General features: G+C 56.6%; 1 protein-coding gene across 8 annotated transcripts in view; it reads left to right on the forward strand.

Moving 5' to 3' along the window:
* Positions 1-16951, forward strand: part of ADCY3 (adenylate cyclase 3) — a 95807-nt gene that overhangs the window by 58475 nt on the left and 20381 nt on the right. For 6 of the 8 annotated variants that reach the window (XM_073791706.1, XM_033838932.2, XM_073791701.1 and 3 more), the window contains exons 4-19: positions 1462-1592; positions 1983-2094; positions 2187-2398; positions 3694-3852; positions 4614-4791; positions 5837-5956; positions 7552-7694; positions 7854-8015; positions 9298-9385; positions 10216-10332; positions 12139-12398; positions 12693-12758; positions 14266-14347; positions 15339-15497; positions 16023-16169; positions 16716-16835. In XM_073791706.1, coding sequence (XP_073647807.1) covers positions 1462-1592; positions 1983-2094; positions 2187-2398; positions 3694-3852; positions 4614-4791; positions 5837-5956; positions 7552-7694; positions 7854-8015; positions 9298-9385; positions 10216-10332; positions 12139-12398; positions 12693-12758; positions 14266-14347; positions 15339-15497; positions 16023-16169; positions 16716-16835 — 2256 coding nt within the window. The remainder of the gene's footprint in view (positions 1-1461; positions 1593-1982; positions 2095-2186; positions 2399-3693; positions 3853-4613; positions 4792-5836; positions 5957-7551; positions 7695-7853; positions 8016-9297; positions 9386-10215; positions 10333-12138; positions 12399-12692; positions 12759-14265; positions 14348-15338; positions 15498-16022; positions 16170-16715; positions 16836-16951) is intronic. The other 2 variants (XM_073791702.1, XM_033838934.2) reach the window with 2 other exon arrangements.

Consider the following 16951-nt stretch of genomic DNA (forward strand, 5'->3'; position numbering starts at 1 on the left):
GACCTTCCTAGGAGGAGGAGGGAGGGGCCGCGCCTACAGCTGAGCCGTCTTCTCCAGGGGAGCTGAGGCCCCAGTCCTCTGGCTCAGTGGGGACAGAGGCCCAGGGACGACGCCAGACTCTTGGGGGCCTCTTGGCCGCGCCCACCAGAGGAGAGGAGTCGACCTCTACACCTCAGGCTCCTACCCCAGAGCAGGTGTGTCTGAAAGGCAGGTAGAGCTGCGTTTTCTGGCCTCAGGGCCCACTGAACACAACAAAGGGCAGGAGTCCAGGCCCGTGGCGGAGGTGTGTCCCCGCTCCTGTACCGCTGGGCTGGCATCACTGCCGAGGCCTGGGACCTGCAGCCTGAGTTTCACTGTGGCCCCTGAGCCCTGGTCAGACCCCAGGTGCTGAGGACACGGGTCTTAGTTTTCTGGCCACCCCTCCTGCCCCAGGTAGCTCCCGGCCCTAGGTCACTGGACATAGCACCCCCGGATCCGCGCGCCCCACCCGTCCCCTCCTCCCCTTTCAGCGGCTGACCCTGCAGCACGGGCCTGGTCACCCGGAACTGCTCCACCCCGGGGTCCAAGGCTGCGACCTCCAGCCACATCTCTTGTTCCCCCAGCCCCCTCTGCCTCCTTCTGCACCCACACTTCTCCCAGGCTGACCTCACTTCCCGCTGCCTCATCCCGCGGGCCTCGGTTTAGTCGCCTCCCCGCCATTAGCGCGGTTCTCTTGCTCCCTTGCCGTTTCCATCCTGCAGACCTGCACCTGAGGTTCTCCCTCAGCCTCTCCCACCGTCCTCCAGCGGGCACCACCGTCACCTCCCTCCCCTCCCGGGGGCACAGGGCGGTTCCTTCCCGACAAGTTGCTGCTGCCTGCGTTTCCCCCTCCTCTGACCCACCCTCCAGCACCCCCGCCGTCACTTGTCTCCTCTCTCCTGTTCTGCTGCTGGGTCTGACCCGCGGCTTCTGAGCCGCCAAGCATCTGCCTGCAGGGCGTCCCTGCACGGGGCCCTCCAAGGCCCCTCCTGGACTCACTCGTCTTTGTAGCCTGGCACCTGGCGTGGTACCTGGCACGTCGTAGGTCTCCAGTCACGTTGAATCTGGATTCTCGAGTGATGGCCCTGTGCACCGTGGGGTGGGCCACACAGAAGCCCTGCCCTCAAGGGCACACGTAGGCACTGTCACCCTTCCTGTGGTATTGGGGGTGCCTTGGAGGCACAGAGGCCTGGGGTTCTTCACGGGTTTCTGAGCTCTGTCCGCGCTCCGAAGGTGCTCAGGCCACGGTGCTGAGTCTGCTCAGGGCAGGAGGCGGCCTGTCCTGGGCCTCCGGCTGCTTCCCAGTGAGGGGTGTGCACCGCAAGGTCTCTGCGGAGGGTCACCTGGCTCCTGGCTGACGCCTGTCACCAAGATAAGGGCGTTTCTTCTCAGAGTGTCCGCGCCTGCCCCTGCCCTCCCCACTCAGTCTCTCCTCCCCCACAGGAGAACCTTATGCTTTCCATCCTGCCCAAGCACGTGGCAGACGAGATGCTGAAGGACATGAAGAAGGACGAGAGCCAGAAGGACCAGCAGCAGTTCAACACCATGTACATGTACCGCCACGAGAATGTCAGGTGCGCTGGCTGCAGGCCTGGGCTCCGAGCGCAGGACGGGGGCTTTGGGGGGTCGGCGGAGCACCGCGGGGTTCGAGAGTCTTCCCGGGCCCTGGAAACACGGCCACCCCACAGTGTGACCCTCAGCCCCCGCAGGGGCCGCCTTGCTGCCAGGTGTCGGGGCCGAGACGGGTCCCGTGGTCCAGGCCCGTCATTGTACAGACGCCACCCGCGAGATAAGCTAAACGCCGGAGTCCTGAGTGCGCCCGGCACGTGCCAGGGTCTCACCACTTCGGGGCTTGAGCAGGGACCTGGCCGCCTGAGGGCTGGAGCGGGAGCTGGCGGTGGGCAGCATGGAGCCCGGCACGCCGCCTGGGTCCTCACCGCCGGGGCCTGCCTCCCCCTCCGCAGCATCCTCTTTGCCGACATCGTGGGCTTCACCCAGCTGTCTTCAGCCTGCAGCGCCCAAGAGCTCGTGAAGCTCCTCAACGAGCTCTTCGCCCGCTTCGACAAGCTGGCGGCCGTAAGTGCCCTGACCCTCGCCCAGCCCTCCGGGGAGGGGTGGGGGGCGCCATCCTCGTGACCTGGGCCTTCCCCTCCTCCTCCGGCTCCCAGGACTTCCGCCCACCCCTCCGTCCTCTGCTTTCTTTGCCCCTCACAACCCCTTGCCGAGGAGGGACTCAGGACCTGCCCTTTCAGAAATACCACCAGCTGCGGATTAAGATTCTGGGCGACTGTTACTACTGCATCTGTGGGCTGCCTGACTACCGGGAGGACCACGCCGTCTGCTCCATCCTCATGGGGCTCGCCATGGTGGAGGCCATCTCGTAAGTGGGGGGAGTGTGGGTCCCGGCTCCGGCACCAGCACGCCTGCCGCGCTGCTCTGTCTCGGTGGGCCCTGTGCGTCCCGAGGCCCCGAGCCGGGCTCGTCAGGGGATGAGGCGGGTGCGGCATGGTCAGTCCCAGGCTCTGGGAAGTTGGGCTAGGCTTACCTTCCTCACCGCTGAGGGAAACCACAGCCTCCAAGGGATCCTCTTCTAGCTTTAGTCCACGCTAGTTTTTTCTGCTGGAAGGTGCGGTCATCATGAAATTCTGCCACCTTCCATTTGCTTTCTTTTCCTCCCAAGTGTCCCCCCAGCATATCTTCTCTCCGTGTTTTCTCATCGTGACCCCCCAGGACAGATAGGCTCAGAGATCTCCATGCCCATCTCTTGGATCAGGAAGCCCGAGTACAGCAGTGAAGTGACTGCTGAGGTCACGAGATGTTTGGGCAGTAGAGATGGGACTAGAACCCTGGCTTCTGAGCCCCGGCCAAGGCTCCTGCCTGCACCACTGTGAGCCTCTAGGGTGGTGAACTCTGCCTCCCCGGCTCTTCCCCACTGCTGTCACTGCGCCTGTGGGCTTGGAGGTCCCTGGGGGGGCGGGGTTGCTCCCTGCCGTCGACTCAAGGCCTCTTGTGGGCCCTGGGTGGTATCAGCCCCCGCAAGCCCCTTGCTGAGTCCAGGAGTTGGGCGTGTGCTTCACCACCGTCTCCAAGGGGGTGGTTTTGCATTTTTGCTGTCTTCCAGGGTAAACCCCCTCTAGGATTGGCTGGAAAGAAGCAGATGCTGCCTTTCCCCTGGGGCCATAGTTCAGGATTTAGAGACTCTTACCTCTACTCCCATCACTGTTGGGCAAAGTGCTGAAATTCGTGTTTGTCTCCTCCTGGAGATCTCAAGCAAGGAGCTCTTCCCCTCTGCACACACAGCACGTAGTGCAGGGCCTGGCACACAGTAGGCGCTCAGTGCAGGTCAGCTGCACACATGAGTAAACGGATGGCTGGAAGAGGACAGCTGGAGGTCCCCCAGGGGCAGAGGGTCTCTGCTGTTTCCTGCCCCTCCATCCCCACCCCGAGTCACACTGGCCTGTGGTTGCTGAGTCTGGCCTTGGCCACTGCCTGCTGTAGCCCCAGCTGTGGGTGACTCAGATGTGGGCAGAAAGCAATGGGGGCAGCCTGTAGGCCCTGTAGCCTGGAGGGGAGGAAGGCTGTGCAGAATTCCTCCCACTGGGGGGCTGGGGAGGGGGCTTGCCACCTGGCTGTGGGCAGGCCTGACCCCTCCTCCTTTCTGTGTGTACCTGGCAGGTATGTACGGGAGAAGACGAAGACTGGAGTGGACATGCGAGTCGGGGTGCACACAGGCACCGTGCTGGGGGGTGTCCTGGGCCAGAAGCGCTGGCAGTACGACGTGTGGTCCACCGACGTCACCGTGGCCAACAAGATGGAGGCCGGCGGCATCCCCGGGTGAGCACGCGTTCCTTCCCGGGGCCAGGGGAGGGGACCGTCCCATCCATCTCAGGGTTGTGGCCCAGACGAGGGACAAGGGGCCTCAAGGAAGCAGCCCTTCCCACCCAGGAGCAGTGTTCTTCCAGCGCCTGCCTCCTGGGCCTTTCCTGCCTGGGGCTCTGCAGGAGTCTGTCCTCCTGCCCCCTTTACCCTCTGCGGGGCCTTGGGGCTCTGAGGTCAGGGCTGGAGCTCCTTCAGTGCGCAGGTCACCCCGAAGGGCACTATTAGCAGCGAGAGTCTCCTAACAGGCTCTGAGGCACCTGCACGTCTTTCCTGAGTTCTTTACAGACTTGGCCAGTCAGGTGGGGCAGGCCCCACCCTCAGGGTGGACCAAGGAGGCGGTGAAACCTTCCCTGCCTGGGTCAGGAGGCTTCTCTCGGAGGCAGTGACAGTTCTCTCCCTGGTGGTGACTCCCCAGAAACGGGCTATTACCCCCTGACAGCAGGTGTTGCAGCGGAGAATCACACCAGGTGGATGATAACCAGGCCTTCCGACCTTAGTGTTCAGAGCAGACTTCAAATCCCTCATCTCATTTGATACCCTCAGCAGCCTGAGGACAAACTGTCTCATGGATTGAAGCTGAGGCTCAGAGAAGGGGAGGTGCCGGGCCGCCTACACAGCCACTTAGCGCTAGGACTTGCCGCTCCGCCTCTGTCCCCGGGGGTAGGGCGGGGGCTGCCACGGGGCCTGTGCTCAGGGCCCCTCTCGCCCGAACCCAGGCGTGTGCACATCTCCCAGAGCACCATGGACTGCCTGAAAGGCGAGTTCGATGTGGAGCCAGGCGATGGGGGCAGCCGCTGTGATTACCTGGATGAGAAGGGCATCGAAACCTACCTCATCATTGCGTCCAAGCCAGAGGTGAAGAGGACAGCTGCCCAAAATGGCCTCAGCGGCTCGGTGAGTCCTCCACCCACCCCCTGGGCCGGCGGGGAGGGAAAGGCAGGGATTGGAGGTGAGATTGTAGAAGAGTTGGCAGGACAATGAGAGGTCTCGCTAGCTGCTGAGTGTTGGAGCAAAGGGTAGTACGAGGTAAGTATTTCGTGCCCAGTGTGAAGTCTGAGCTACAGTAAATGCTCTAAAGAACTCAGAAAAGTAGGAAGCTGTCCTGCAGAAAATTAGGAAATGTCACGGCGGAAAGTGGAGCCCCATGAAATGAGACTTGACCTGGTCACAAAATTATTGAGTCTTCATATTTTAAGAGTGCTAGGGGACTTCCCTGGTGGCGCAGTGGTTAAGAATCCGCCTGCCAGTGCAGGGGACATGGGTTCGAGCCCTGGTCCGGGAAGATCCCATACACCGCGGAGCAACTAAGCCCGCGAGCCACAACTACTGAGCCCGCGGGCCACAACTACTGAAGTCCGCGCGCCTAGAGCCCACGCTCTGCAACAAGAGAAGCCACCACAACAAGAAGCCCGCGTACCGCAACGAAGAGTAGCCCCCGCTCGCCACAACTAGAGAAAGCCTGTGTGGAGCAACGAAGACCCAACGCAGCCAAAAATAAATAAATAAATTTATTTTTTAAAAAAAGAGTGCTACACGCACAACTTCAGTATGTTCACTGGAACAAATGAACAGTGCATCTTCTAAGCTATTCTACAAGATGGTGATCGACAGCAATTTGAGAAATCAGCTACCTTTGTGAAGTGACAGAACATTTACCATTTCTGGCAAAAAACGTTTTTAGTACATTTAAAAATGCTGTTCCTTTAAAAAATTACCCCCAAATTGGTTGTACTGGTGACCACCTTGAAGTCATAGGGCAGCAGTCAAACGTATCTTTGTGACAACCACACGCATTCCTGTTCGTTCTGATCTTGCATTTTCTCATTTTGTTTAATCAGCCCCTGGAATCAGATTCCAGGCTGAGAGCAGCCCAACCCCACGCTGGGTGGGCATCTGGCAGTGCCTGGGGGCTCCTGACGACCACTCCCTTCTGCTGCAGGCTCTGCTGAACGGAGCGCCACCTTCCTCAAAGCCCGGCTCCCCTGCCCTCATTGAGACCAAGGAGCCCAACGGGAGCATCCACACCAGCGGCTCCACGTCCGAGGAGCCAGATGCCCAGGTACGTGCGGGACGAGGCCCGGGATGGCCTGGCCCCTAGCCTGGCCTCTGTCTTCGGTGGCTGTGTAACCTTGGGCTGGTCACCGCCCCGCCCCCTGACCTCACTGTCTCCTCGTCAGTTACATGGGGTGGAGGTGGCTGAGGTCAGAAGAGGTGCTCACTTCCGAGGCCTTGTCTGGCTCCCGTGTCCCAGAATCCTAGAGATCTGAGGGCAGTGAGGACCCCCACGGAAATTTCTCTAGGATCCAGAGCTGTTTCAGAAGTGACACTAGAGGGCTGGGCTCACCTCTCTGGCTAGGTCCAAACCCCACAAGTCCTGTGCACGGATGAGGGGTTTCCAAAGGAATGAACAGGATGGCCCTCTGAGGATGGGGTGCACCTTGGGAGAGCGTCCAGGATCCATCCACTACTAAAGAGCTTCCTGAGTCTATCCACGGACAGAGGCCAGTGCTGAGACGGGTCTCGGCCTCGTGGAGGCTGCCGTGAGCTGGTCGGCCACACCGCTGGTCTCGCTGCAGGGGAGACAGAACTGCCCCGTGCCTGTAGATCACGTGCTGGAAGACAAGGGTAGAGGGCTGAAGATAAACTGGGTTTTCCATGAGCACCACAGCACTCAGTAGCTTTTCCCTGTTGTGAGTTTCTTGATGGAAAGTGTTAATACAGACTCAGTGTAACTCACTAACAAGAAGGACGCAGAGGCTTAGCGGCCGGAGGTTTTCTTTCCTCACAATTAGCCAGTGTTGCACTGCTCCCGACACGCTTCAGGGACAGAGGTTCCTGGTACTGGAACGGAACGTCCACAGCATGTTACAGAGAAGAAAATTGGGGCTGGGGGGACATGGATTATACGGGGTCAGACTCAACCAGCAGCACGCCTGAGCTTAAGCCCAGGGTATCTGGATTCCGGCTTCCAGACACACGCTTAGACCCGTGCAGACAGCGCTAGCCCGTTCCCAGTTGTTATTTGGGCCGATGGCTGTGTGACCATAGTCTGGATTCATGTGTTTGGAGCGGAGGCTTTTCCTTCTTGACCAGGAATGAAAATGGTAGGGAGTACCCTAGTCCTACACCCCACTAGCAATAAGGATGTTATTTTCTCTCCGTAGCTTTCCCCCTCAGGTCTTCCTCCCCCAAATGAGCCAGGTCTGAGCTCCTTTAAGAGCGCCCTTAAGCGTAGGGTGGGGGGTCTTCTACATCCCCAAGGATGCCGAAGGGTGTGGCTGTGTGACACCCCCATCCTCGTAGCAGGAGGTGCCAGGACCCCGCTGACCCAGCAGCAGCCTCAAATTCCAGGTCTCCCACTCGGGCGCCCGGTGGCTGCTCCCCACGCCGCCGTTAGTGGGCGATCACTGCAGAGCTTCTTTTAGGGGCCCCAGGGCCTGGGACCTGGAGTCCCAGGGAAACCAGGAAGGACTGCAGCACGGAGCCATGTGACAGCACAGGGAAGACTTTTCCCGAGAAATGATCTTGAGACTCAAGGGGCTGGTGCTCGTGTGATCCCTTTAGTTCCCCTTCCCCCCAACACCACCCTGTCTTTCGTCAACTTCTCCCCACTCCATCCCGCCTGCCCCCCAACTCTGCCACACTGCCTTGCAGGCTGACAACCCCTCGTTCCCCAACCCTCGCCGGAGGCTGCGGCTTCAGGACCTGGCCGATCGCGTGGTGGACGCCTCCGAGGATGAGCACGAGCTCAACCAGCTGCTCAACGAGGCCCTGCTGGAGCGGGAGTCCGCCCAGGTGTAAGTGGCCCCTCAGGCAGCTGGCCCCTTGCCCTTGGCACGTGCCTTGTCTGGCCCCAGCGTGGGGTCCAGGAAGTCAGTCATCGTAAATACGGCCCCTTCCTGGCGGGCAGAGACAGATGTGATGTTTGCATCTCATAGGGCTTGTTTGCACTGCAGAGTGAAGAAGAGAAACACCTTCTTCCTGTCCATGCGGTTCATGGACCGCGAGATGGAAACCCGCTACTCGGTGGAGAAGGAGAAGCAGAGTGGGGCCGCCTTCAGCTGTTCCTGTGTCGTCCTGCTCTGCACCGCCCTGGTTGAGATTCTCATCGACCCCTGGTGAGGGAGGGGCAGGGCAGGCCCTGACAGCCAGGGGAGGGTGGAAGGTGACGAGCTTCCTAGGCCAGAGGCCTGCGGGGTGTGGGCCTCAGCTGGAGCCTGACGCAGGGGCGCAGGCTCTGTTCCTTGCTCCCCATCCCCCGGAGCAGCCCCTGGGAATGCTGGGACTGCACCCTGGACCCCCTTCCTTCTCTCTGCTCCTGGGTCCTAGAATAGCACTCGCGTCAAAGTGGGGGGTCACACCAGGGTTGAGAAGGCTGAGGGAAGAAGGGTCCGGGGGGATGGAGACCTTGGCTGGGTGGGTCTGAGTGGCTCTGGGACAAGGAGACAGGACGGGGACGCTCCTCAATCTCGGTCACCACGGCTCATCGGCTCCCTTTCTTGGCTCATGTTATAAAAGACAGATTTCAGGCTCTGGGTGCAGACTGGTCTCTCTCACAGCAGCAGGTCCTCTGGGGCAAGGCAGGGTGTTCTGGAATCCTTGCTCCGTCTGCTGAAGCCCAGCTGAAGGATGGCTGCCCCCTCCCTCCCTCCCTTCCTCCCCGTGGCCGATCAGCAGCTCCCTCCAGCTCAGGGATTCCCCACCAGAAAGGAGGGGGTGTGGAGCCCTCTTCTGATCACAGTTTGGGGAACTTAAAGAGCCTTGGACTTGTCACGTGGTCCCAGGTTCTGGACTCGGCTCGCTCACTTATTTCTTCTATGACCTTGGGCGCATCACTAAGGGATCCTGGAGTATCAGTTTACTCATCTGTAAAGTGAAAGATGACGATGATGATGATCTGAAGATCATAAAACCTGCCCTCGCTAACTCAGAACTATTGTGAGGACCAAATTCCTTCATTCACTTCACAAATATTTGCTGTCTGCTTTGTGCCTGGGGCGAAGGTCTAGGGATACAGCGGTGAACGCTGAAACCCTCAGCAGCCCTCGGCAGTGAGCGGCTCTGTTCTGTGCTCTCCCCTTTCATCATTGCGACACGGCAGAATGCTTGTTCCTAAGAATCCCTTCCCAGGTGTTACTGGGCTCTGCCCAGGGCATCTGTGAGTCTGTCCTTCTTTAAGAAATGTCCCACAGAACAGTTACAGCTGGGGAGGGTCCCGTGTCCCCAGGCCCTGCACACAGTCGGCAGCAACTCCCTGGTATGACGTGGAACTTCTCGGGTACAGGCTTGTGCCTTGCTTAGGGGGCCTGCCCTCTGTCTCCCTTCCTTTACTGTCCTGGCCCCTGACCCAGCCCACTACTCCCTCTGGCCCTCTCCTGGATTGTTTTCTCTCTCTCACAGGCTGATGACAAACTATGTGACCTTTGTGGTTGGCGAGGTCCTGCTCCTGACCCTGACCGTCTGCTCGCTGGCTGCCATCTTTCCTCGGGTAAGAAGCACTTTTCCTTTTGGCTCAGAGCTGTCTGGAAGTGAGCATCGCTCCCCGTGAAAGTGCGTATTGATGGAGCTGTGTCCTGTCAGATCCTGACAAGTGGAGGACTTCCGTTGGGCTGGCTCAGGCACTCATCCATCCGTTCATTACACACGTCTTCATTATCGGCTCTGCACCCACTTTGGGCCAGGCCCCGGAGCGAGCCAGAGTGTACGTAAATGGGAACCTGTGTAGAAAAGGAGTGGAGGCCCAGCTAGAAGGTGGAATGGCTCCAGTTGTGAAAGACCCTGAAAGCCACACACAGGGATTGAGACTTTCTCCTATAAGCACTGGGTGTCAGGCAGAGTTTTTGATCAGAAAAAAAAGGGAAAAGCAGCATTTTAGGAACATTAATTTGGCAGGTGGCTTGTGAGTAACTTGGGGGATTTAGGTAACCCTGACCCAGGGAAAGCAGGAGTACGTAGCCAGGCAAAGACGGCCGGCCCTGAAAATTCTCCCCCAGCGTGGCTTTGCCGCCCAGCGACAGTGAGTGGACTGCTGCTGGTGGTGCGGCCCACAGGCTCAGGCCGGTCGCCGCGCAGCCCTGGGAAGGGCTCTGATATCTGGCAGCCGTGGTGTGTCACCTGCACATCCAGCAGGACGGGCAGACAGAGCCGGGATCCGCGCGCCTTCTCGGTTCTGCCGCGGCCAGGTTTTGGTTGACGCACACACGCGGCACTACTCTCCAGGTTCCTGGGAAGTATGGGAGCAAGCAGAGTGGTTAGCAGTCGTGTTTACAGGGAGGAAGGCCGTCAGGACACAAGGGCCTGGAAATTCCATCCTTCTAGGCCTTTCCTAAGAAGATCGTGGCCTTCTCAACTTGGATCGACCGGACGCGCTGGGCCAGGAATACCTGGGCCATGCTGGCCATCTTCATTCTGGTCATGGCAAACGTCGTGGACATGGTGAGCCCCTGCTGTGCTGTTGAAGGGACGCCCACTCTCTGGATTAGCCTGCGTGAGCAGTTGCCAGCCCATTTCCCCACCCCCAGTAGACACAGCTTTGGAGTGGCACTTAGGTTCCTAAATGATCATCCTGGCCAAACGGCGGGGTCTTCTCCCCGGGATGCCTCTGAGGCTGCCTTGTCTTCCCCAGTTCCTCACTCTCCCCGGGTCCAGGAGCCCAGCGCCAGGCACCAGCTCCCGTCTGGGTGGTTTACATATGTTGTCTCATTTAATCTCTGTAACAATCCCGAGAGGTCGGTATCATCTGTAGTTTCATGTGAAAAAAATGATGCTCAGAGAGGTTAAATCACTTGTTTTAGGTCACACAGCCAGTAAGTAACAGAGTGGAGAATTGAAGCAGTTCTAAATCCCCGTCCTGTGTTTTCTCTCTCCATGTCTCACTGTTCAGGGGCCCCAATACTCCTAAGCTTTCTGTGTATCTTAAGTATTCCCTACAGTGTGGCTAGCATCAGGCATCCATCAGGACGAGGGAGGTAAACCGGCTCCACCAGAGGAGCGCTCCTGTTTGGCCTTCATCCATTTGAACAAGGCCACACCTTGCAGAGGTGGGTCACTGGGACGGCAGTTTCACTGAGCCCAGATGGCTAGCGGTAGACGAAATCCTCTGCTCTGTTGTCCTCAGTTCACATGGGTCCCGTGAGGGGGCAGCAGGGGCTTGGGGAGAAGGGATGGCAGTGGGAAGCCACCAGCCAGTTCACTGAGCACTGGGCACTTGGAGCTGTCACTGGTGCTCTCTGGTCAGGCCTCCCAGCTCCCTCCAGTGTTGGTAGTACTGTACTAGATACACTCTCTTAGAGTCCTGCTTTTTGCAAGTATAATGTTATATTATTTGCTTTATTTTTAACAATTGAAGCATGGGAGGAAAGTCAGCATGGAGACTTATTCTGGTAGCAGTGTACGTGAGAAGCCCTAGGGCCGATTGATCCAAAGTCCAGCAGGAATGGAGTTAGGAGCTCCAGAACCTGACACGCCCAGGGGTTGCTGGTGGCCACAGAGCAGGGAAGAAAAGGCCTGGGCCCCTTGCGTGTCAGGACACCCCCCTGGAGCCTGGTGCCGAGGTCTGGGGGCCACTGTTGGACAGGGTCACGGACACTGGCAGGACATCTGGAAGTCCTGTGGAGGGGAGAAAAACCAGGGAGGTGTGAAACTTTGCACGTGCTAGACTCACACGCTGAGAGCCTCCCCAAAGCCAGACAAGCGCCAGTGGGTGAACGTGAAGAAAAGTAGGTTCGATTCGGTTTATGGATGCACTTTCCATTGACCACGTCTGCCCAGCCGTGGGACCGGCGACCAGACTCCAGAAATGAAGGGCTTGAGTGGAGACTGGCTGCCGTCGCAGTGAAGCTCGAGGGGCAGCCTGGCTGGCTCACGGCCCCTCCGGAAGCAACAGAGTGCTGTGGGCAAGTGCACGTTGGGTTTGAAACCTAACGAGCGGACTCCTGGTTCTGGCTTTGCTGCTTGCTAATTGCATCACTTGGGGCAAGGGCGGCCTCTCCGAATTTTCCCTCTGATGGTGGCAGCACTAAAATACTCAGAGAATTTTCATGACCCTCAGAGGAGATGATGGTAAAGCTCTTAGCAGGAATTAACTGCCTTTTGTATTACTGTGCCCTGGTCAATTTTTCTTCTTTCTCGGTGTTTCTGAGGGAGCCGTGGGAAGTGGCAGCTGCCACAGCCCCGCCTTCTCTGACCAGTGTCTGCTGTCCCCTTGCACCCCGTGCTCTCGCCTACGGTCCTGGCCTCCAGCTTAGCTGTCTCCAGTACTACATGGGACCCACCAACGGCACCTCAAGGGTGCAGATAGAGGACGGCTGCGTGGAGAACCCCAAGTATTACAACTACGTCGCTGTGCTGTCCCTGATCGCCACCATCATGCTGGTGCAGGTCAGCCACATGGTCAAGCTGACGCTCATGCTGCTCATCGCAGGGGCTGTGGCCGTCATCAACATCTACGCCTGGCGCCCCATCTTTGATGAATACGACCGCAGACGCTTCCAGGAACACGAGTAAGATGAAGCCTGTTTGGGGATCTGCATAGTCTCCTTCCTCCCACCCCCCAGGCCCCGTTTCAAGGTCATGGGTCTGCACTGAGCTGGCCATCTGTCTCTAGGGCTCATCCACGGCTTGTATGGGAATCAGGGTTTGTGGTTTCTCACAGACGGGCCACTGGTTGGCTGTGATCCCAGGACACATCCTTCCCCTTCTTGAGGAGTTGAAGACCTGGGTCACCTCAGTGTTTGGCTGGGCACCAGTCTCTTGTACCCGATGGGGCCTGAGTGTGCTATTATCTGTCCCAACAGCTTTCCGATGGTGGCCTTAGAGAAGATGCAGGTACTTTCCAGCCCTGGGCTCAATGGCACTGACAGGTAAGGGTGACCGCTTTCCCGTCCTGGTCTGTGTTTTTGGCCCCTTTCTTCTAGAGGTAGGGAATACAACAGGCCAAAGCCCCATGGTCTCATCCTTCCAGAGGCACGTGACGTGGGATAGTCAGGCCGGAGAAGTGAGTGTGTGTTTCTGTAGGGAGCCTGCAGCAGACTTTAGTGCTCATCTGGCCACGCTGGCCTCTCCTGGGTCAAAGAGAGCGAGGTGTGGCGAGCAGTGTGGTTTAGAGGCTGGGACAGAGAGCAGGCTGGGCTGAGGTGAAAGGAGAGCAGCCAGGTAGAGGACAGCTGCGTTTACCGGCTGGCAGGACAGACGGCAGAAACAGGAGCAGGAAGGAACACTGTTGCATTCAAACTAGAAGACCTGGATTCTGAACCCTGCCGCAGTGATTCTCTGTGGGGCCTCAGGCAGGCCACTTTTCCTGAGTCTCAGTTTTCATCTCTTGAAGAGGATGTCAGACTAGAAGTTCTTCAAGGTCCCTTCTAGCTCTAAAGTTTTAGAATTGTATGATTCAGTGACTTGACTAGACTTTTAAGTAAGTTTAAAAAAAAAAAAAGATGACCTACAGAAGGTGGGTAGAAGACTTGAAGAGCATTTCGCAAAAGAAGAAATCTAACTGGGCAGTAATAAATGAAAGGCATTCAGGTAACCGAGGTCATGCAAATTAAGACCACTGTGAAAGACCATCACACCCCTATCAGTTTGGCGAAAATTAAGAAGCCTGATCACATCCTGTATAATAACGGTAATGCATACATTCCTGGTGGGAGTATAAACTGGTACAACCATTTTAGAAAACAATTTGGAGTTAATTAGTACAGTTGAAAGTAGACCTATGACCCAGCAATTCCACAGCTACGTGTACACCTCAGAGAAACGAATGCACGTATATATGTCCCAGGATACATGAACAAGGATGTCCACAGTTGCATTGTTTATAATAGCCACACACACCTACAAACATCCAAAACAAATGAGAACGACCCAAATGACATCAACAATGAACAGATACGTAAATCGTGGTAGAGTCATATAATAGAATACTGTACAGTAATGGAAATGATGTACAGCTCCACACAAAAATATGGGTGACAGTTATACAAAAGCATGGTGGCACTGTGCCCTCATCCCATCACCGAGATGTTAGTCAGTCTCTCCCGTCTCCAGATTCCTAGATGGTTGCAGCTACTTCTGTGATCAGTCAGGTGATGCAGTGTTTATTCAACATCTGGGGAGCATCCCCGAAGGCCTGATGTGGATTCCAAGTGCAGCCGGGAGGAGCCAGGAGTTGGTTGGCTGTTAAGACAAAAACCCAATGATTTCAGAAAGCTTTACTGCCCGGTGGGCATCCGGACTTGACGCGAAGGTGCTTAAGCTGCTGAGAAAAGTTTCTGGGTGACAGGAAACAGCACAGTCAGATTAGAGGGAATAAGGCTCCCTTGTCAGCGGGCAGCGCGGTGCCCTTCAGCTGAACTGTCCTCGGTCCCACAGGCTGCCCCTGGTGCCATCCAAGTGCTCGATGACGGTGATGATCTTCGTCATGATGCTCAGCTTCTACTACTTCTCCCGCCACGTGAGTGCCTGCACACCCTCCTCTTCTGCGCAGACCTGCTGGGGCCTCTGGAGAAGCAGCCCCAGGACCTAGGAAACCAAGCTCCTGGGGAATGCTGGTTCCCTTACCCCACATGGCATGTGACCCTGGTCAGGCCACCACCTCTGCCAGTTTCTGGTTTCTTCCTCAGTAGTACAGGAGCAACAGTTCTTACCTCTTCCTTCTGACCTCCTGCGGGAAACTGAAGGAAGCCTGGGGGAGGGGCACAAAAGCCTGGATAAAATCTCTATTCCCTAGGCCAGCGGCTCATGGATCTCCACTCACCCAGGCTCTGGGGGTCACTAACACACTGACTACGGAGCCGGAAAATAAAGGGAAAGAAGCTGATGAAGTTTTTGTTTGGTTAAAAGGAAAAAGAGGAAGAGAGGGAAGGAAGTACCCTCGTGAGGGACTCACTTCCCTGTTAGCTCAGATGCCACCCAGTGGCTTGTCGGGGAACTACAGCCACCCCCAGCCACTTCTTGACCGAATGGAGCCTGCTGGAAATGGGGACTCCTCCTCCCTGGGCTAGGAGATCCCACTGCTGCCACCACCCACAGGGCAGACCTGTAGCTAAAATTATGTCCCAGGACGCCCCACACGTCCAGAATACCTCTCACATCTTCCTGTAACCAAAGGGGCTGGGACCCTCACTGCACCTGTAGGGTGGCCTTTTTGATGAGGGAATCTTTCTGGGTCTCATTTCCCTTGCCATTAGCCGTTTTCCTTTCAGTCTTCCCATGTTGGAAATAAGTTCACATTTTTCGTCTTCCTATCAAATGGCTAGCTTTCTCTTTCTTTCTTTCTTTTTTTTTTGGCTGTGCTGAACAGCTTGTGGGATCTTAGTTCCCCAACCAGGGATTGAACCCGGGACACGGCAGTGAAAGCACCGAGTCCTAACCACTGGGCCAGGAGGGAATTCCCTCAGATGGCCAGCTTAGAGCTCACACCTTACCTATGTCTGTGTCCATAGGTGGAGAAGCTGGCACGGACACTGTTCTTATGGAAGATTGAGGTCCACGACCAGAAGGAACGTGTCTATGAAATGAGACGCTGGAACGAGGCCTTGGTCACTAACATGTTGCCTGAGCACGTGGCACGCCATTTCCTGGGGTCCAAGAAGAGAGACGAGGTGAGGGGTGGCCCTGTGCTGGAGCCACGAGCCTGTGTGTCATCTTCTGGCTTTCTGTCTTCTTATGACATGGCCTGGGGGCCCAGGTAGGGCTGGACCTACCCAGCACAATACTAGAAGCAAAAGAAGAATTTCACAGGCTTTTGGTAAAGGGCACTGCCATAGACATTGCTTCCATGGGCCACACACCTCTGGGAGGCCCATTTCAGAAGCCAAGGCCTTGGTGGAGCCCACCTTTCTGCCGACCGTGATCATCTCAGACTGGTTCTCATGCCTCACTTCCCAGCTCCACCCCACCCTCTTCTCAGAGCTGGAGCTGTTGCAGGGACTAGTGAAGCTCTTTTTTAGTTATTAATTGTTGTGATGAGCTACTTTCTAATAATTCAAAGTTGGGATAGTCTGGGAGACGTGTGTGTCCAAAAAGCTGAGTGCACATGTCATGGATCCATATGGAAGACAGGTTCATTTCTATAGCACATTATGCACTTAGACTTTTTTGAGCACTTTGGCCCCGCCTCTTTTTAGGAGCTGTACAGTCAGTCTTATGACGAGATTGGAGTCATGTTTGCCTCCCTGCCCAACTTTGCTGACTTCTACACAGAGGAGAGCATCAATAACGGTGGCATTGAGTGTCTGCGCTTCCTCAATGAGATCATCTCAGATTTTGACTCTGTAAGTGACCATCCTGCGCCCCCCTCCTCCTGCCACAGAGCCAGCCCTTCCAGATTGCAGCCCAGGAAAGGCTGCAGAAGTCAGAGGGAAGTTAGAGTTACTCTGGCTGCGTTTCCCCATAAAAGCCCCTCCGCATAACAGAGCCATCTGGAGATGTTGGGTCCCAGGTGAGAGCCTGGGAGATCACCTACAAGTCTGGCCAAAACAAGATCCCGAGGCCCCTCTGATTCCTCCTACCCTCAGATTCAGGTTCAGTAGACATTTATCAGGTAACTTGTATACCAGGGGAAATGCTTTTACATAGATGCTCCCGCCCTAGGAGACTGGCACCTGCATCCCAGGGTTAAGGTGGTAGAAACTGAGGCTCAGAATATCGGGACATTGGCCCAGGATCATGTGGCAGGTGTCGGCTGGATGAAGCTGTTACAGGAAAACATCTTAGATGTCTCCTGGGCTTGTTGTAAACAGGCAAATCTGTCATTTAGTTGTGGCTCATTCATCTCCGTCGACTGCTGACAGTTCTGTCTTCCTTACTACTGGCCTCAGCTCCTGGACAATCCCAAGTTTCGGGTCATCACCAAGATCAAAACCATTGGCAGCACCTACATGGCAGCTTCAGGAGTCACCCCAGATGTCAACACCAATGGCTTTACCAGCTCCAACAAGGTAGCTAACCAGCTCAATGTCTAGAGGAGATGGGGCAAGAGAGAGGCAGCTCACACGTAGCACGTGGGAAACGATGTCATAATAAAAGTAGCTGCCATTAAGTACTGTTGTGCGAA

This window comes from Tursiops truncatus, chromosome 14 (assembly GCF_011762595.2).
Source record: "Tursiops truncatus isolate mTurTru1 chromosome 14, mTurTru1.mat.Y, whole genome shotgun sequence".
Classification (NCBI taxonomy): Eukaryota; Metazoa; Chordata; class Mammalia; order Artiodactyla; family Delphinidae; genus Tursiops; species Tursiops truncatus.